Below are 20,586 nucleotides of genomic sequence, written 5' to 3'. Positions count from 1 at the left end.
AATGACAAATACTCCTTCCCATGCAGCCACCTTGGCTTTGGAGACAGACTCCATGTTGCTGGCCAAGTCATCAATCTCCATCTTCAGCTCACTCTTCTCCTTCTCCAGCTTCTGCTTCACGCGTTGCAGGTTGTCGATCTGCTCGCCCAGCTCAGCTGTGCTGTCCGCGTGCTTCTTGCGCAGGGCGGCAGCCGTGGCTTCGTGCTGCAGCGTGGCCTCTTCCAGGTCACGGCGCATCTTCTGGAACTCTGCCTCACGCTTCTTGTTCATCTCCACCTGAGCTGCTGTGGCCCCTCCTGCTTCTTCCAGGCGCTCGCTGATCTCCTCCAGCTCCCTGGACAGGTCGACTCTCTGCTTTTCAGACTTGGCGCGGATAGCGCGCTCTGCCTCGATTTCCTCCTCCAGTTCCTCTATCCGAGCCTATGAGAGTTAATTGGTTAAAAGAGGACTTTTGGATGGACAGGTGTAAAATCATCACTAAGGAATAAAGAGGAAACATTCACACCCATTCTCAAAGCCTGCCACAATGTTCATGCAAGAAATTTCCTATGTGGTCATGTACAGAGTTTCTGTAAAAGTGCCCTGAGATGGGAACAGCACCCAGAGTCCCATATTAATGGTTTTATTCATGTGAGGGATAATATTTTTGTAGAATGGTCTAAGAGTAAATACCAATTAATTCTAAGAAACTTGTGCTTGCCACTAAAATTATAAATAACTCCTCCACTTTACCTGAATCTCCTTAATTTTCTTTTGCAGCTGAGAACTTTGAGCCTGCTCATCTTCAATTTTACTTTGCAACTGGCTAATTTCAAAGTCCTTTCTATTAAAGAACAAGAAGGCAAATTCAGTGTGGTTAAGATAAAACACGAATTTCAGAATTCAGAGCACAATAAGTCAGTGTAATACTTTTTTAGCCTTTCATCCATTTGTTGCTTATCATTTTCCAGATCCATGATGGAATCCTGAGACATTTTCAGATCACCCTCCAGTTTTCTCTTTGCTCTCTCAAGGTCCATTCGCAGCTTCTTCTCTTGTTCCAGAGATGCTTCAAGCTAAAACATATAAAACATAGTTTGAAATACATAAATTATACTTTCAAAGTAACTATTCTTGATTTAAAGATCTAAGTAAGTTGGAAATTGATGAATAGAGAAAATAATCAGGACAATAATCAGGACATCTCTATGTGTGCTGCACTCTCACCATGAGAGAGGTGTCAACAACTTGACTGTGCACATATGAAATATAAATACTGAAACACCAGTTTTTGAAAAAACAGAAATTAAATTTTTCCAGTAGCTGTAGTTCCTAGCATATAGACTGCTAAATATACACAAATTCCCAGTATCTATAACTTCCTGGAATATATGTGCACATAAATAACTCTGCAGCAACCTTCAAACTGTTACACATCTCCTGCTTCAGCTAATGGGTTAAATCACATCACAAAAGTCTACAGTGCTGAAATACCCTGTGATGAACAGGAAAGATATGCTGGATTCCACAATTGCCTGTAAATTAGCAGTGTTTTATTGGCTGAAGTTATTAGAGCTGGCTTATCTGCTTTAGGTGTTGCATATACTCCAAACTACAGATTTCTGGTCTACTGTAATCTGTCACAGTGTATATATACATGACCCAAAAACTTCTCCTTACATCATCCACTTGCTGCTCCAGTTTGGTCTTGGCTTTGGTGAGGGTGCTGACTTTGTCTTCCTCAACTTGCAAATCATCCAGTGTCTGCTGGTGGGCTTCCTGGAGGGCCTTTTTCTCCTTGGTGAGTTTAGAAATGTTTTCATCCAGAGCTGCCATCTCTTCAGTGAGGTTCTTTACCTGTCAGACAGCATCCATCCCACGGGGGGATGCCTTGAGAAACGGCAGGCTGAGAACGCAGTGACTGCATCCTTGCATGGATGTAGTCAAAATGCTCTCTGCGAAATGTTTCTATTGATTGCCATGAGGGCAGCAGCATATATCACACCTGAGAGTCTCATCTCTCTGGTCCTGCAGTGATAGGAATTCTTGCTTTACTTGTTTTTGATCCCCACCCCTATCCTACTAAATTTATAGTAAAACCTGCTAGAAGTTTCCTTGCCTCTGAAAGTTTTTCCCATTGGGATTTGCAAAAGCCCTCTGAGTTGCTCTTGCTCAAGGAATGTCTTTCCTGCATATATTTGCTGTGAAAACAGCTGTAATTTCTCAGCAAGTAATGTTCTTTAAAAAGAGATGATCAAGTGTTAAGCACAGCCAAAAATATGTTAAGTTTTCCGTAAAAGTGAAACAAACCATGATAACATGATAAAGAAACTTAACAGAAAAAATTTTGTCAGCTGATTAAGTGAAAAGACCTCTCTCCTATGCATTGGACACACCTCACTTCTATTCACAGAACTTACAAGTGGCTACATTTTCCCACAAAACTGACAAGCTGTGTGAGAGCACTGCCTGGGGAAGAATAATTCCCTGATTCCTCTGTCACCTTGTTCTCTGTTGCATGCTTCTCCTTTTCCACTTTGGCCAGAGTCATTTCAAGATCATCAATATCTTTTTTCAGCTCCGAGCACTCATCTTCAAGTTTCCTCTTCTTTGCTGTCAGTTCAGCATTTGTCTCCTCCTCGTCCTCCAGTCTTTCGTTTAGTTCTTTAATTTTAGCTTCTAGCTGGATTTTACTCTTGATGAGTCCTTCACATCTCTCTTCAGCATCAGCTAGATTTTCACTCTCCTACCAGAACATATTGAAGGCACATTATATTTATCATAAAAATGACAAAAGACATTAAAGATTGTTGGTGAGTGAAACAATACTTGGGGTTTTTTGAAACTGAACTGATTTGAAAGCACGTGGCAACAAGTGACAAGTGCACTTTCACCAAACTGCTCTTGGCCATGTAATATTTTATTGCCTTTTAGAACCTGACAGGTGTAATTTCAGTCTCTGTTCAGGAGTATTCCAGAGAAAAGCAGTTTCCACAGTTTCAGTCCTGCCTCTGACAGAAAAGCTCCATATTATAGTGGCAGTAGATGTGGAAACAGCCTGTATTTAATCCAGAATCAAACAACACGTTGTAGACACTGTGGAATGTCTGATTCCTCCACTGGTGATAGCACTGGAACCTCCTGTATTTTTACTGGTGTTAGTGTTTGGTGTATGCTTTGCACCTTGCTTGGGTGTAAGGGACAAGATCAGACACAAAGCAGTGGAGGGTTTCTCCCCATGACGTGCCTGTTTATAGAGGACAATGGAAAAGGGGAGAAAAAGAACAGCAGAGTAAGAGGAAATGAGGTGAATCTGCAAATGGAGTTTACTCACAGACTGAACTTGGAGCTGCAGGTCATTTTTCTCCTGCACAAGTTTCACCATTTTCTCCTCCAGCTCCTTCCGCTTTGCCTCAGACTTTGCAAGCTCCTCCTTGGTTTTCTCAAACTCTTCCTTCATGTTGGCCATCTCCTTCTCAGACTCTGCACTCTTCAGCAGGGGCTTGATCTTGAAGTACAGCTTCATCCATGGCCAGTGTTTGACATTCATGAATGCACGAATGTTGTACTGGATGATATAAATAGATTCTCTGAAAACACATGAAACCAGTTAATGAGGGTGGTGAGGCTCAAGCTGGAAACATCCTGATTATTTTCCACACATCATCAGGATTTACCCCAAGACCTTTTGCATGAGGCTTTTTTCCCTCATCTCCCTTGCTTTTATTAAAGACTAATTTCAAGGCCCTTACTGGAGCATGGCTGGTTCAGTAGCTTGAATAATATCTATTGTCTGAATATACAAGGAAGAAATACTACAAAACAGACAGACTTCTCTGCCATATTGACTGGGAATCTCTGAGGCTTTCCTCAGTCTCAAGGAAAACACAAGTGCTCAGGTAAATACCAGAGTGACAACTGATATGGTTGAGGTACTGCTGTAAGACTACAAATCTGGCAGTTACTGTCGATTGTGGAAGCAGCATCTTGATGCTTTTTGGATCACTCAAAATAGCCAATACCATATTAGAAATTTTTAAGACAGAAAGTGAAAAATAATTTCTGAAAAATAAGGAAACGTTTTTATGGACTTGAATGCTAAACAGCTGCTGCCAGAATTTGTGAGACTGTCAGGAGGAAGCTGATTGTTTGTACTTGCTCTGCTCCCCAATAATTTCTAAAGTTCTTTCCCAAGGGCAGCTTTTTGCCTGAGACAATATATTACATTGATGGGCCTTTGGTCTGACACAGTACAATTGCTGGCATTTTCTTACATTACCTTCTTTCATTCATCTTTTTAAATTCAGTTCTCATGAGGTACCCTCTGCACATAGCTTGTGTATGAGTGATGAGGCTCACAAGCTTCTCATCTCTCATCTCTTCTAGCAGTCCCAGGAGACCTGCCTTGAAGAACACCTGGAACATAAAGAAAAGGGTCAAACAGCCTGAGGCTTGGGCAGATACATGGCCACTGACAGCTGATGCAGGGCAGTGCAAGGAGGTTTAAGAAAAATGCCTCAGGGGAAAGGTTTAAGTGCTAGAGAAATTTTCTGTCAGTATTCAAATCCTCAGTGTTCCTGTGATTCATGACAAGTCCCTCTGAGTAGGAGCTAATCATATTATTGCAGTGTTATTTGATGCCTGCTCTACTGTAGTTCATGGAGAATTTAGCTCCTCTCTGGAAGTGTCCAAGGCCAGGTTGGATGGGGCTTGGAGAAACCTGGGATAGGGGAAGGTGTCCCTGCCCCGGGCAGAATGGTTGGATTGTTTACAATCATCATGAAGGCTGATTTAGCATGCAAGAAATACTTTCAACAAACAAAATATTTTGCTTAATTATACCTGCTCTTCCACAAGGACTTTACCTTGGTGTGGCCAAATTTATACTGGTTGTGGTCAACATCAATGGAAGAAAGAAGCTTTTCTGAAGCCTTTTTGCTGTCGATGAATTGGCCTTCTGGAATGGCTGAGGCATTAAGGATCTTGTACCTGTGGTGAGACAGGTTGCAAGAACTGGTTACAAAGAGGAAAATAGGAATAATTGTATATCATGGGTCAGTTTCACACCAGTGCAGCATGGAAGATGCTGTATTTAACTATAACAGCAGACAGTTCTGATTTAGCACTCTATGGCAACTGAGCCCCCATGAACCAGTTTAGTTTTCTCCATTTTAAAGATGATGGAAAGGCACACAGTGCAGAGACAGAGCACTGTGAGGAGGCTCTTGTGGATTGACTTTGTACTCTGGAAGACTTCAAAGAGTAGCCTATAATGGCACCTTACTCATTACACTGCGAGTGCTTTGCATCTCTTTGAATCATCAGGCACTGGCTTCACTTTAGAAATTATCCTGGTTCTGATATTTAGAGAAATCTCTGGTCTGGTCAGAGAGGGAGACACTGGAGTGACCTCAGAACAGAATTAATGCCTCAGTTCCCTCCAGTGCCACTAATCTGGTCTGCCTGGGCAAATGTCACAGACATGTCACCTGAGCTGTGTGCTTATTGAGGCCTCTTCCTAACAGACAGTGAGTAATAACTGAGGACCTACCTTTGCTTAAAATCTGCATAAAGGATTCTGCTTGGAAACCCCTTCCTGCAGATTCGGATGCCTTCCAGAACCCCATTGCACCGCAGCTGATGCATCACCAGGTAATGGTCCATTGCACCTTAAACAAAATGCATCCATCATGATCCCTTTTTTATCCCAGGGAATCTTCATGTGTATTCGCGTTTCAGAATTATCTCCTATCTTTTTTTTTTTTTTTTTAAATTGAACCAGCTCTCAATTAAAGATGCAGGAAGAGCAGACAGAACGTGCCTTCAATTCATATAAGTAGTTGTGGAGAGTTGCATCAGTGAGTTTTACTAAGAACACGAGGGCTAGCAGTGCTTGTGCAAAGCCATCAGGCCACATTTCTCAAAAAGTGGCAGGATGGTGCTTTAGGAGACCAACTGAAAAATCTTCAACAGCATCAGCCTCCTCACTGGATGTAGGCAAAGATGGAACAGTGTAGTGCCATCCAGACAAGGGATTTTCAAATGCTATTATTTATCAGCTGTAATCAAACCCAGCTTTTTCACCCTCAGTTCTGTACACACAATAAACAGAGATGCAGATACACAGATAAGCAAAACTGAGTAAATGGGCCATGTAATGCTCAAATTCTTTCAGTCACAGTAGACAGCACAAAAAAGCTCCCCTTGTTACTGCCTTGCAGGCCAGCCCCCAAAAGGATTCAAATGCAGAAGGAGCTATTTGGGAAGTTGGTGTGGAAGCTTAACAGGCCAATTCCTGCCAGTCCCATGTCTTCAGAACATAAGGGTGGACTTACCAGGTGTCTTGGTCTCGTTGGGAATCAGGCAACGCACAAAGTGAGGATGGGTGCTTCTCAGGTTAGTCATCAACTTGTTCAGGTTCTCCTGGGATAGAACAAAACAAGGGCTTCTGCTTCAAGCTACAAAGCTTTTGCATTCTTATTTAAACTCAGGGAGTTATTTAAGTTCAGGGAATCACAGGATGGTTTGGTTTGGAAGAGGCATTCAAAGTTCACCAAGCCCAGCATTCTTGTCCCACTATCCCAGGTTGCTCCAAGCCCCATCCAGCCTGGCCATGAACACTTCCAGGGATGGGGCAACCACAGCTTCTCTGGGCACCCTGTGCCAGGGCCTCCCCACCCTCAGAGTGAATTATTTTTTTCTTATATCCAGTTTAAATCTACCCTCTTCCAGTTTAAAATCATTGCCTTTTGTCCTGTCACTACAGGCCCTGGTAAAAGGTAATTTTCTGTCTTTCTGATAAGCCCCCTTTTATATATTGAAAAACCAGAATAAGGTGTGCCTGAAATCTTCTCTTCCCCAGGCTGAGCAGCCCCAACTCTCTCAGCTGTTTTTCTAAGATAGGTATTCCAGCCCTCAGATCATTTTGTGGAAGCATGGCTCATGTAAAAAGAAATTCACATACCCTGAACACAGCAGACACTGTCTGGAAAGAGCCCCCCTTCTTCTTAGCACCCTTCTTGCCACCACCACCAGCACTCTCACCTTGGAAGAAGTAGATGGGAGGTGAACAGTTAGAATATGCAGTACATTTTGTAGGCTTCATCTTCCTTTGCCCATGGACCAATAGAATATTTCATTTTAAATACTGACACACTGCTCCTTGAGAGTTTAGTGAACTGCTGCTAGGTAGTAGTTGATCAGTGCATGGGATATTTGATCTCAAATGGTTTAGGTTGTTTGTATGGAACAGTATGGCCTGACCTAAGTTTCCTAACAGTGTACTCTGTGCTTCTGGTCACATACTGCTTTCACTATTACACAAACCCCCATTTAAATTTTTTTTAAATTAGGTGAAAGACCTCAAAAATGAGACTCAGCACTGGGCATCCACTTAGTTCAGGGAGGTCTTCTATAGAAAAATCTCCTAATCCAGTACTCCCAGTGAAGAATACAGTTCTATTCTGAGTTACAACAGGAAGCAAATTTTAGTCTCAGAAATGCAAGTCCAAGTAGCTCAGTGTCTTTCCATAGTTGCTATACTGTGAAACCAATTAAATCAAGATTTATAGAGGAATTCTAAATTTATTCTCTGTCTCTTTTTCTGTCACAACACCAGGACTGCCCAGCTGGATATGAAATTTTTCCATGGTCTCCTTTCTGTTCTTCCAGTTCCCCTCAAGAAACAAAACTCTGTCTACAAAGACTAAAATGCTTGCACTTTGCACATTTATTTGGTCTCTGTCTAGTGGCTGAGTAAGCATGCAGGTGATTCACAGCACAGTCAGGAAAGATACACCTCCTGTCACTTGGGGTTGGACTTGCTGTACTTTACTTCTCCGCAGCACATAAATGTGTCCTAGTTTTGGCATATCTGGATGCACACAAGAACAAGATCACCTTAGGGGCTAGTAGCCTTGAGTATACCACTGAGAGGAGAAGCAGAAGTAAGCTTTAGTTGACTTTTGCCTTATTGGCCATCGCTGAAAAGGCACTCACCTGTTTCTGCACCAGCATAGTTAGAAAAGAGGAAGGACAGCAGCTTCAAGGATGATTTCTGGTACAACCCCACAACAGTTTCATTCAGAGGGTCCTTGTTCTTGTCAAGCCAGCCAGAGATGTTGTAGTCCACTGTGCCAGCATAGTGCACCAGGGAGAAGTGGGCCTCAGCCTTGCCTTTGCCTGGCTTGGGCTTCTGGAAGCTGCTGGACTTGCCCAGGTGCTGGTCATAGAGCTTGTTCTTGAAAGAGGTGTCAGTTGCCTTGGGGAACATGCACTCCTCTTCCAGGATGGAGAAAATGCCCATGGGCTGGGAGAAATATGAGTACACAAAGGAAGTCAGAGGTGGGGAAGGGAGCCATTACCGCTCCTCACTGTTCACCTACTGTTCAGAGGCAGTTGTTAAAGTCATCAATTGAACATTGTGTAGGCATTCTCCCTTCCACCCCAGCCGTGTTGTTCAGGAAACCATTGTTTGTGCAGAGACAACTGTTGTTCCAAAAGCTTTGGTTTCATAAGCTGCCTATTTTGATGTGAAAAGGTAACTCAACAGTAATGTATCATTTTGTCAAGAATGACTGAAGTAAAATTATCATAAAATTATCATAAAAGAAATGTACTCTCCTACAATAAAAAGATTTTTTCCACCTTCTCAATGAGCTCAATGCAGGCAGCCAGGTCCATGCCAAAGTCAATGAACTCCCATTCAATGCCCTCCTTTTTGTACTCCTCTTGCTCCAGCACGAACATGTGGTGGTTGAAGAACTGTTGCAGTTTCTCATTGGTGAAGTTGATGCACAGCTGCTCCAGGCTGTTGAACTAAAAATTAAAAAAAAAAAAAAAGCCATTTAGTTTCAAGCAACCCTCAGTGGACGAGCATACCTACAGTAACTCACATCAAAGATCTCAAAGCCAGCAATGTCCAGGACACCAATGAAATGCTGTCTGGGCTGTTTTGTGTCCAGCTGTTGGTTGATGCGAATAACCATCCACAGGAACATCTTCTCATAGACTGATTTAGCCAGTGCACCCACTGAATTGTACACCTGTAAGAAGCACAGCCATGGCAGTAACAAATGTTGAGTCAGCTTTAAATTTGAAAGAAAACTCTGAAGAAATTGAAAAGCTAATGGGCTGTTTATATACCTGTTGGACATTTTGTCCTTTGGTTACATATTCATTCCCGACTTTCACCCTGGGATAGCATAAAGCCTTGAGCAAATCAGCAGAATTCAGACCCATCAGGTAGCCAGCCTTGTCAGCCACTAGGATCAGAAACAGCAAATGAGTTCAGTAGGGACAAAGAAAAATGTCCTGGTTCTCTGGGATGTTTCTGTTACAAGGAGCCTACTTTTGGCACAACTCAAATGCATGTGTTATCAAGAGAAGCTCCTCTCCAATCTCATGGAGAATATTCCCCTTGCTCCAAAGGCATCATCTCAGCTGCAGCACAATGCTGTGTCCGTGCCTAAAGGGCTGCAGCAATGTTTTAGTTGTATGTCTTTCTGTTTCCTTGTAGAGCATAAATTAAACTACAGACTTTGTGAAACTTGAAACTGTCTTTAAAAAAAACTAATTTCTGGAAAGAAAAATAATTTTCAAAGTGTTGGGCACTCTGTGGGGTTGGGTTGCTGGCTCTCTGCTGGTGCAGTTCACAAGCAAGCTCTGCAATCAGCCCTACCTTCTGTGCCGTCCGGCTCCGCCTGCTCCTCCCGCTGCTTCTGCTTGAATTTCATGTTCCCATAGTGCATGACAGCCCCTGTCAGCTTGTAGATCCCCACCTTCTCATCAGGGCTGAAGCCCAGGATGTCCACAGCATTCTGCAGGGGCAACAGGCAGGTTGGGAAAGCACAAAGGGTGAATCACAAGGGGCACATGGGGTTTCTGTCCCTGCCTGAGCTGTGTTCAGCACCATCCCAGCCCCATGGCACTGGGCCAGCAGTGCTGGGTCTGGCTGGCCAGGCCCCCCTGGCTGCAGCTGGGCTGGCTGCAGGGCTGCTCTGCTCTGCTCTATGATTTATTAAGAAAATTTATTAAGAAAATATGATCTAGTACCGATATCCAACTGTAATGGACAAAAATTCTCTAACAGTTTAATGTTAGAAGGTGTATGTTTATTGTGGGATAACTCCCAAATACACACCACAATTTGCAGGTGATCACAGAGTCCTTTTATCTATACAAGTATTGAATACCCAAAATGCAAATACAGAGTCATAACTTTGGTACATCCCCATTCCCCACTTTGTATGGTAATTAGTTCAAAAGCCATTAAGCATGTGTAGTTTGTTCCTTGAAATGGGTTGGTGATCCCTTTCATGGGGAGGGGTCCCAAAATGAGGAAGTAAATGAAGTCTTCCTCATTCTGACCTTTCTATCTTTTCAATGCAAATATGACAAATGAACCCATTGGTAGAACTCCCATTCTTGTCTTCAGTTGGTTTCAGAACAGAGGAGGCTACAATTGTCTTATGTTCCTAAAAGCTAATTATCAGTTTCTATATTCTTCATTATAAACCCAGCTAACCAAACACTGTGTTGGCAATCAATCAATTATTAGTTAACTGCTAACTCTTAACTTCATCAAGGCCTATCCATTTATTTTAATCAACTCCAATAAAGCTTATCTCTAACTAAAATCTTAGCTCCTCTAAAATCTCTAAATTCCTTAAAGTTTATGTCTCATCTGTTCTACTCACATCTGTCGCCAGCAGCTCCTCGCTGTCATCGATGCTGGCAACCGTGACTTCTCCTTGGCTCACGTAGAGGAAGTCATAGGGGTTGGTGGAGATAAGGAGGAGATCTGCAGGTATGTGGGTGACCTTTAGTGGCACTGGGGAGGTCACAGTGGGAAGAGAAAGCACTCACTGAGCCAAGCCCAGCACTGCTGGCACTCACCAATGAGCTCTGGCTTCTTGTTGGACATTATCTGGTAAAAAATGTGATAGCTCCTTTCACTAGACAGCTGAAAAGTGACTCTGGATTTCTCCAGGAGATCTAACCAAAAGAGAGGTGCTGTTAATCTCCTGATAAATTTGAGGTTGCAAATGCATAAGTTCTGCTTGCACTGAGTTGCTCCAACTCACAGGTTTCGATGTCTGCTGAGGCCAGCTTGCCAGTTGGTCCGAAGTGAATCCGGATGAATTTTCCCTGTCAAGCAGAGCAGATCAAACAATTGGTTATGACAATCAATGAATGAGACTTGCATTAAATTTCTTCCTTCCAACAAATGTGAAATGAACTCACAAAGCGTGAGGAGTTGTCATTCCTCACAGTCTTAGCATTGCCAAAAGCCTCCAGCAGTGGGTTGGCCTGGATGATCTGATCCTCCAGAGTTCCCTAGTCACAGAAGAAAATGCTTCTTTATCACTTTAGTAATTAACAAATATTGCAAAAAGGATATTACAGATCTTTTTACATATCACATGTGATTTAAACCTAAAAATTAACAGAGTTCTTAATCACTCATCAGCCAACACTCATGGATATTGCCATTGGTTTCAAAGGGAAGAGTGCTGAAAGACAGATCTGTGTTTTGCTTGTTTCTTGTATCTGGTACCAGATGTTGGTTATTGCATACAAAGTCACTTCAGTGGACTTCAGGGCATTTGAAACCTGTATGAGAAGTGTTTCTGCACTCCTGTTCATAAAAGTATTGACAGCTGAATAAAATGTGAGAAATCTGGAAAGTTTTTTGAAGGTTGCTCAAGCCCTACAAGTACAGACTTGGGTAGGAAACACCTACCAAGGGAGAATGCAAAGCTTTGCAGTTGCAGTCAAACAACAGCAGCCTTTCAGGATGCAGGAATACAACTCTTGACATTCTTTGAAAACTGAGACATGGACAAAGCCTGACACTCAAATACCAGACTTATATAAGCACAGAACAGAGACTCTTCAATTTCTGGGTTTTTTTTCCCTGCTGCATTACTGCAGAAAGAATTATCAACATGTAAAGTTTTGATACTGTGTTGTATCTCTCTTGGTAAGTGCAAAAATATGGAAGGAAAAAAAAGCTTCTGTGACATTATTCTCTCCTTCTTGGTTCAATAGAGTCCAGGAAGCAGAGTTCACTAGTGTGACTCTAGCAAAGTCATAACTGATCCTACATAACCTGGGCATGAAAGTGTTGCCAGGGGTAATTTCCAAGACAGATGGAAAACAAAGAATAAGAAAAAAAAAAAAAAGCTAAATTAGTTTATGTCAGATGAAAGGTGAGCAGCACCGTTTCAGTTACTGCATCTCTGTGCATGCAGTAATTGCATCTCTGTGCAGCCCTGGGCACAGGGGAGAGGCATTGCTGTTCCCAGCACTGTCTGCAGATGGCACAGCAGGTTTAAATTCGTTTTTGGTAGTCCACGGTGAAGATGGGCCTCTAAAATTGAAGCAACACAGTACCATAGAAACCTCTATCTTTTTAAAAATAAAATATCCTAAATCCATTGAATAATTCCCTCTCACATGTATCTTTCGGCTTTCTAAGTGATGAGGAGAGGAGAGGAGAGGAGAGGAGAGGAGAGGAGAGGAGAGGAGAGGAGAGGAGAGGAGAGGAGAGGAGAGGAGAGGAGAGGAGAGGAGAGGAGAGGAGAGGAGAGGAGAGGAGAGGAGAGGAGAGGAGAGGAGAGGAGAGGAGAGGGATGTGTGTGTCAGTGCAGCTGACTACACCAACCCCAAGTCTCTTTTGAGTGCACAGCTGCAACCAGGGAACTAAAACAGGAGCACTGTACATGGATAGCAGTGTAGAAGAACATGGCAATTCTTTACACAAGTTCATTCTGGAGTCCTGTTTACAGGCTGGGTGACAAAGTGCTGGAGGCTGAGACCATGTTTTGAGGAAATGCTGTTACACACTTCCCTTATTCCTGCACCATTACCTGGCATCTGATTTCAGCTTGGATCTGCCATTGAAAGCTGTGCTACACAGAACCATAACCTGTTTTATTTAATGTTCTTATAAAGAGGAACATACTATTGTCACAGAGATTGGAATGCTAAAAATATGGAGTATTCTGTGAATACTCAGAAGAGGGCAGAACAGATTACTGTCAGTCTGAGAGCCAGGTGATTTTCCTTCTATCACACATGGTCTGTACATGTCTCAGCTGTCTTGAAGCTTTTCTGAGATCAGTCCTGGCATAGTGAGCAGCTGATGAAAGCTGAGCCCAGGAGATTCTAACATGGTGCTGATGGAAAGAGTGCCTGTGATGAACTTGCCTTGGCCACAACAACCCATCAATCACAGACACCTGCCTCTGAGTGAAAGAATATTCAGCCTTGGAATCTCCTTAAGCTCCACTATGCCCTTGGGGACTCAAATAACATGCTGACACATGTCACACGCTTTGATGAGCATCTCACAGGCTGTGGTGGCACACACTTGTGCCACAAGGGTGTTTGTTGCTTGTTCTGTGATGGGGAATGAAGTTTGTGCCTTGCAAATGCAGCAGTGGGCTCAGATTGCAACAGCTGTGCTGCTCAGCAAAGAGACATCGAGGCATGCACTTTCTTTCCTGCAAGGCTCCTTTCTGAGGTTACTTTCTGACTGTCAGGGAAGTGGTCCCAGCTGTCCCAAATCCAGCCCCTTTCTCATGCTGTCCCTCTGGGCCATTCTGTTGACCACAGACAGGAAAACCAGCCAGTGGCAGCTACTGCCTGATACAAGTGAAATGATGCTTAACTTCAGCACAGCCACTCTGGAGTGCAGAGCTCCTGTACTTCCCTGCCAACAGGAATGAGCCAAGGGCCAGGAATGGCACAGCCATGTGCCAGTGGGAACTGACTGCTTGTCACAGCAGGTGTTGTAGTTGAGATGGCCACGATACACAGAGTGTCACTACACAATTTCAGAAGGCTTTAAGCATTTGCCCACACAGAGTAGCATCAAATCATTTCAGGAGGCTCCAAGCATCTGCCCTTCTTGTTCTTTACCCTTCTTGTTCTTTACCCAACCTTTTACACCCCTGATGCTCATGCACTGCCCCTGTGTGCCCTCTGCTCCCTTGGGTGGTTGCTCAGCACACCTGGGCACTCCATGGCTCATTGCTGCCAGTGCTGCTCACCTGCTGCTCACAGCTGCACCCACTGGGGATGAGGCTGGGCCACAGCCCCACTGCCAATGACCCCAAACTGTGCCACACACAGCCCAGTGACCCCAAACTGTGCCACACACAGCCCCATCCCAATGACCCCAAACTGTGCCACACACAGCCCAATGACCCCAAACTGTGCCACGCACACCCCAATGACCCCAAACTGTGCCACACACAGCCCCAATGACCCCAAACTGTGCCACACACAGCCCAGTGACCCCAAACTGTGCCACACACAGCCCCAATGACCCCAAACTGTGCCACACACAGCCCAGTGACCCCAAACTGTGCCACACACAGCCCCATCCCAATGACCCCAAACTGTGCCACACACAGCCCAGTGACCCCAAACTGTCCCACACACAGCCCAGTGACCCCAAACTGTGCCACACACAGCCCCATAACCCCAAACTGTGCCACACACAGCCCCAATGACCCCAAACTGTGCCACACACAGCCCCAACTCCAATTCCCACAATCTGTGTACCTACAGCTGCTCTCTTTTCACCTGCAGCACTCAGGTGCTGTGGATCTCAGAGGACACTGAAGTACACAGATGGACAACCAGCTCAGAGAAAGCTGCTGTCTAACATTATCTCCCCCTCCCTGGTAAAGACTCCCCTGTGTAAATAGAGGCTTTCCTACACTGACAAAATGCTTTTATAAGAATTCAGCAGATTTGAGGCTGGGCATCAGGGGTAAATGAGCACAGGTGTTCTTGGGGTGTGCATCCTGATTGTCTTCTCAGCTGCACAACACTTCTTGCCTTTAGATAATCCTGCAGCCCCAAAATACACATTGGTACTTTCTCCTCAGTGTTGGCAAATTCTAGAAGGGGGAGTTGATGTCATACCTGCATTTTGCCGGGCTGTGGATCTTTCTTCTTCTCACCAGTGACTGCAATTGTGGCAAAGTACTGGATGACACGCTTGGTGTTCACAGTCTTCCCTGCACCGGATTCTCCGCTGTTGAAACAAAACTATTAATTATTACAGGAAACAGGAAACATCATCACTTTTCTGTCAGCTCTGTCACTCAAACCAAAACATACTCACGTGATAAGGATTGACTGGTTGTGACGATCTGAAAACAAAATCACAGAAAGAGCTGTTCAAATGAGATGTGGAGGATGTCAGTTCCCCAGACACAACTGACTTCAAGGGAAAGAGCTGTGTTATATCAGTATTTATCACCTTCATACAAGCTAAGGTAAGTGATGCATGAATACACATTAGTTTGCATCTGGACTTTTTTTCTTTTTGGTACAGATAGGGATGCAGTAGCACAAAATTTGACTGCAAGCAGTGATTGTTTACAAGGCTTCCCATTTACTATTTGTTTTCTTTTATGTCTATACCTTGGCTTAAATACTGTTTAATTATAATCAGATTATCTGCTGTGTTTCTCCTTTAAATTCCTTACAAAGAGAGGAGGCATATAGCCATACAGCCAGCTACTGCTTTTCCTTTATTATCTGATGATTTGAGACCATCAAGATTTTCACAGTGTGATCTTGCGTTGTGCTGCAGGACTATGGGACCACCGAGTAGAACCTAAAATTCCTTGACCAAATAGCCAGCCCTACATATATCAGGGTTTTCCACTCTTGTCAAGTAACTCACCAGTCAGCATGAACTGATAGGCGTTGTCAGAGATGGAGAAGATGTGTGGAGGGGCCTCCTGGCGCTTCTTGCCGCGGTAGCCAGTGACCACCTCGGGGTTGTACACCGGCAGCCACTTGTAGGGGTTGACGGTGACGCAGAAGAGACCCGAGTAGGTCTGCAAGGAAGGGACACAGCACCTTGGCTTCCCCTGAGGCTGGCCCAGCAGCTGCTGAGGCTGCCCAGAGGAAGCTGCTGCTGCCACTTACGTAGATCATCCAGGCTGCGTAACGCTCTTTGAGGTTGTACAGCACAGCGGGTTCGTGCAGGTGGGTCATCATGGCCATGTCCTCGATTTTGTCAAATTTGGGAGGGTTCATGGGAAAGACTTCATCATCCTTTACAGTCACAGTCTAGCAAGATAAAGAGAAGGGAACAACAGGAGAAATCCAAAACAGGGAACTGCCTGAACTGGATGATCCCATAGGCGTAACAAGGGTATCACTTACTGTGTCATCGTATTTTTTAACGGTGACTTTGTCACCTTCTTTGCTCTGTATGGTACCTTTCACATACATTTGCTTGTCATCTACTACAAAACAGGCTGTCTTAGCATCAAATGGGCGATTCTGGGCTTCAATCCTCTCCTTCTCTGGCTTCCGTAGATAGGGAGCAGCTTCTCCAAAGATTGCCATCTCTGCATCTGAGCTCATGGCTGCAGCTGCTCTGGAGGAATGCAGAAAAGTTGCAGAAAGTTTGTGCATTTGTAATTTACATTTATCCAGACAGTGATCCTGCTCAATGACTTAAAGGAAGAGGAGGACTAATCAGGCACTTAACTTCTGCCTCAATTTTATTTATCCACTGAAGAAGTGCTAATAAAGAAAGTTCTTCCTGTAGCCAGATTGTCTTTAAAGACATCTCTCTTAAATAGGCCTATGTGACCAAGTGAGGGCAGAGAAAATATCAAGCTAGAAGTCTTCAAAAGCTGATCCTCCTCTATCTTCACCCTCTATTCACAGAGCTGCACAGCCACATCCTTCTCCAGGCCACATACACAAAGCCACTGAGATTATGCCAAAAATTTAGACAAAAGTAAGCTTTGTGAGTCATGTAGAGTGGCTCTCACATGTGATTTCCAGGTGGAGGTATGTTTAACACCCTCTGGTTTTGATATTTTAATACCAAGCATGGGAAGTTCAACTAGTTTCTGTCTATACCAAACACTGGAATAAATTGTGAATGTCAGTCATCACCTATATTAAGCCAAACCTGATTATTGGGTGAACCAAATATAAAACATCTTTTCCTGTTATGTTACAAAATTGGACAATAAAAGAATATCTTGTATATTACAGATAATAATTAAGAACATAGTGTTAACTAAATAACATAGCATTTAGGTAAAGAAGTATGTGATATAACATTTCAAATAATCTCAATTATAGCTTGAACATGTTATAGCTTGAACATACTATATTAGTTATGAATCACTAAAAGACAATTCATATGTACCAGATATTTTTAAGGATTTGTCTAGTAGAAATTTTTCAGAAAACTAATTTATGCTCCGTTTTATTTTGCATTTTTTTGAAACAGCAAGTAAAATTCTTCAACACATTTGTAATGCTACTTCTGGACATGTTGTAGAAGTGCAGATCTCTACCAGCAAAAGCTGTGTGCTATGGGATCTGCACCCTGCAGGACATTGAGGGACTGCCTCATGCAAGAGCTTTTAACAGCCAGGAATTTCAAAAGCATAAAATCCAGAACCTTTAGCTTACTTTGAAAGTAGTATTCTGTGTATACAGAGCCCAGAGTTTGTGCCTATGTGATCTTGTGTCTGTGGGGCTCAAGAGAAGCAGTAGGAAAGAAAAAGAGAAAGTATTTCACAGTGTCCATGAAAAAGTGAAATCAGAAAATGCCATCAGAAAAGGCAGATCAGAAAATTCCTCAAGGGGCACAGTCTGTTAAACTACTGAATGTCTTTGATAGGAAATAGTGTAAAATTTAATCTTTACACATTCCTCAGCAGAGAAGGCAGCATCTCCTAGGAGAATAACCTGTGCTTCCATCCCTTTCAGCTCCAATTTCAGTGAGCACTTTTTGGTTTTAGGATAGAATGCAGATGTGAGGAAGGTTCCTCCTCTGCTCTGCTGCACACTCCCAGTCTCTAACCTTCCCCAGAAAACCTAGAAGGGAGTGATGCACACAAATTCTCTGTAAAGGTTACTCTTTGAACATGAACAGACCTGCCTAACTGGCAAGAGACAAGAGAATTCTGAACTTTTTCTGGGTTTCATTACCTGTGTGATAAACCAAAGTCAGTAAATAATTTTCTAGACTTTACCCCAGAGGAAATTAAGACTTGAATGTTACTTTGAGCCTCCTCTCCGAACACAACCTCAGGCTTCCAGCAGCTGTGCAGATGGCAGGGGATGAATTTTAACAATCTGTAAATCCCAGAATTCAAGATTACACCACAAAAAGCCATTCCTGTCTCGGTCTACCCTGCCCTCTTGACTAAGTTTGAGCATCTGTAACTTTTTTTTCCCAATACATGGAGTATTCCTGCCAAGAACTATGACTATTGCTCATGTTGATTAAAATACCATATATCCTTTCCAGTGATCCTAGTTCTGCTGTCTTTTGCACCTGCCCTTTCCATTGTCTGGGTGAGCTTTTTTTTTATTGCTCAGGATCAATTAGCAAAGGTATTTGTGTTATTTGTTAAACCCCTACCTTCAGAGATCCCACGAGGAAATCTGTTTTCAGAACCTGTGTGGAATGGTTAAAGAAAGGACAGAGAGAGTTACATCAAAACCAGTCCATTGTCCATCAAAACCAGTCCATTGTCCTGAGCATGTTCCATATCAAACATTCCTACACCCTGTGTAGCCTCTCCAGATAGCTGCACTGCACACAGTGCCTTAAAACTCCTGACCTAGAGCAAAATTCCACAGAGCCTTGTGTTCCTCCCCACATTTCTGTGAGCTGCTTGAAACAAATCTGACGTCCAGGAAAAAATTCGTTTGCTTTACATATTTAATCCCATTCAATTTCAACTGCCTTCAGAGTTAGCCTTCCTGTGGCTTCCACAGGGCTTGGAGGTAGGAGAGTTGGTAGAAGGCCCCTCCAAGGAGTGGCATGCTGTGCCTCTCCTGCTTCTGCTTGTGCACCACTTTGGAGTGGCTTGGGTGGTATCACCTTGACTCTGCATGTAAAGCATGACCTGGAATGTTAGAGGTGGGGAATGAGAAGAAAACACCCCTTCATATTCCACCTTTTTGGGGATCTGTGGAGATGATCATGGTCAGAGCATGAAGCAAGTGGATGGCACTTACCGCGAGATGCTGAGATAACAAATCACAAAGTTGCCTTCAGCTGCAGCTCTTTATACCTTATCTCCTGCCCACACAGCACTCCAGAGCTCTATTTTTGGTCAATAATAATTTACTCTTTAGTTGTAAACGTGTTGTAGCTCTGATCTCTCTGCTAATTACTCAGGGACAGGAATGGTTTAAGGTTGTATGGAGTCAGCTGCCCTGACCTGTCCTTTTCACATTGATCTGTGCCAGGATGGAGGATGGAGGAACCCAAAGACAGCTCTGATAAAGCCAAATAAGGCAACACTTGGCTCTGCACTGCAAGGGTTTGATTGAGTCAGCAGGGGTTTTTCTAATTGTGCACAATTCCTTCTTTAAGGATGTAACATTAATGGGTGCCCTCCTATCCTCCCTGTTTGTCTACACATGCTGCTAGATAAGAAGAAAGATTTATTGAGGGCAAATTTTTTATACTTTTCAGTGGGTGCTGGCAAGCCTGAAGCCAGCCTGTCTTGGGACAGAGTGACCCAAGTGCCAGCTCATGGACCACAGGAGAGACTTGCATTCCTGACCTGTGAGTTTGCAAGGCTTGCTCAAGGTCAGCTGCAGAAAGGTGCCTGATTTTTGTGCCACTCCACTGTCCTGCACAGGCTGCCATGGAGCAGGCTGGACATCAAACCACAATGACTGTAAGTTGCTCTGCAGGGGAAGGTGGAAGGGGATTGTCTGCTTCTTTCAGATTAGCTGTGACTGGTTTTGACACTGCAAGGGACAGTAAGAAAAGGAGGAATAATTGAGAACGTGCTGGGACAAAACCCTGCCTGACAAATGGTAAGGGAGGAGGTGGTGTGAACCAAACCTGCTCAGCCACACTGCTTGGTGAAGGCATTTGAAAGTGTAGAAAGTAACAGTCTTGAGGGTCTCTCACATCTTTGGAAAATACTCTTACCACAAGATGATTTTGTAAAGGAGATGTGGTGGCAAAGTAGATTTGTCATCATTACCTCATTTTGCTTTATTTTAAGGCAGAAGAATCTTTCATCAGAAAATTACTTAAACTTCAGAGGCCATGAAATCTAACCACCTCTTTGTGGAATGACTCAGTTTCCTCTATGGGAAGAGATGCATTGTCAGATGGATTGTTGTCTTTGCTTCACGTTGGCTCAGTCTGGGGAACATCCTTGGTGCATTTACACAGCTCTGCTTGGCTGTTTGCTTTGGGTTACCTTCAGGGTGCCCATGGTTTAGTTACACTGGGAACAAAAGGCATTTGTATTGGATTCTGCAATGGAAAATGGATTCCTGCAGTGTTGAGAGGAATCCTACTTAGGCCTTTTCTCTTGTTTTTTTTTTAGTCCTTTCTAGAATGTTTTTCAGTGTTTTCATTACTTTTTTTTTTAAATCAGAGTCTTTTCCAGTCTGACCTGAAGTGTGAGCACAGGTATTCTCTGAAATGGCAATGACACCACGCAGATGGGGAGATAATATTATTATTGTATTTTCCTTCTGCCAATTGCCGTGTATCAAACATTTAAATTAGCTTTTAAATTTGGTTGCAACAGCAAAATTACAGGCACTTTTTACATTTTAACA

General features: G+C 43.4%; 1 protein-coding gene across 1 annotated transcript in view; it reads right to left on the bottom strand.

Annotated features, from left to right (window-relative positions):
* Positions 1-16,380, bottom strand: part of LOC139602618 (myosin-13) — a 28,408-nt gene extending 12,028 nt beyond the window's left edge. The window contains exons 1-25 of the mRNA XM_071452595.1: positions 16,177-16,380; positions 15,937-16,080; positions 15,689-15,845; positions 15,122-15,149; positions 14,920-15,031; positions 11,224-11,316; positions 11,064-11,127; positions 10,876-10,974; positions 10,677-10,780; positions 9,659-9,797; positions 9,124-9,242; positions 8,874-9,023; positions 8,626-8,796; positions 7,978-8,287; positions 6,944-7,023; positions 6,315-6,402; positions 5,531-5,648; positions 4,845-4,968; positions 4,259-4,395; positions 3,314-3,569; positions 2,483-2,725; positions 1,660-1,836; positions 910-1,055; positions 733-823; positions 31-420 (exon numbers count right to left, since the gene is read on the bottom strand). Of these exons, the coding sequence (XP_071308696.1) occupies positions 31-420; positions 733-823; positions 910-1,055; positions 1,660-1,836; positions 2,483-2,725; positions 3,314-3,569; positions 4,259-4,395; positions 4,845-4,968; positions 5,531-5,648; positions 6,315-6,402; positions 6,944-7,023; positions 7,978-8,287; positions 8,626-8,796; positions 8,874-9,023; positions 9,124-9,242; positions 9,659-9,797; positions 10,677-10,780; positions 10,876-10,974; positions 11,064-11,127; positions 11,224-11,316; positions 14,920-15,031; positions 15,122-15,149; positions 15,689-15,845; positions 15,937-16,080; positions 16,177-16,380 (3,744 nt within the window). The remainder of the gene's footprint in view (positions 1-30; positions 421-732; positions 824-909; positions 1,056-1,659; positions 1,837-2,482; positions 2,726-3,313; positions 3,570-4,258; positions 4,396-4,844; positions 4,969-5,530; positions 5,649-6,314; positions 6,403-6,943; positions 7,024-7,977; positions 8,288-8,625; positions 8,797-8,873; positions 9,024-9,123; positions 9,243-9,658; positions 9,798-10,676; positions 10,781-10,875; positions 10,975-11,063; positions 11,128-11,223; positions 11,317-14,919; positions 15,032-15,121; positions 15,150-15,688; positions 15,846-15,936; positions 16,081-16,176) is intronic.
* Between the last annotated feature and the right edge of the window lie 4,206 nt (positions 16,381-20,586).

This window comes from Agelaius tricolor, unplaced genomic scaffold (genome assembly GCF_023055355.1).
Source record: "Agelaius tricolor isolate 1412-34295 unplaced genomic scaffold, bAgeTri1.0.p SCAF_35, whole genome shotgun sequence".
Taxonomy (NCBI): domain Eukaryota; kingdom Metazoa; phylum Chordata; class Aves; order Passeriformes; family Icteridae; genus Agelaius; species Agelaius tricolor.
Note: the sequence above shows the minus strand (reverse complement) of the source record. Positions and strands in the feature narration are given on the sequence as shown.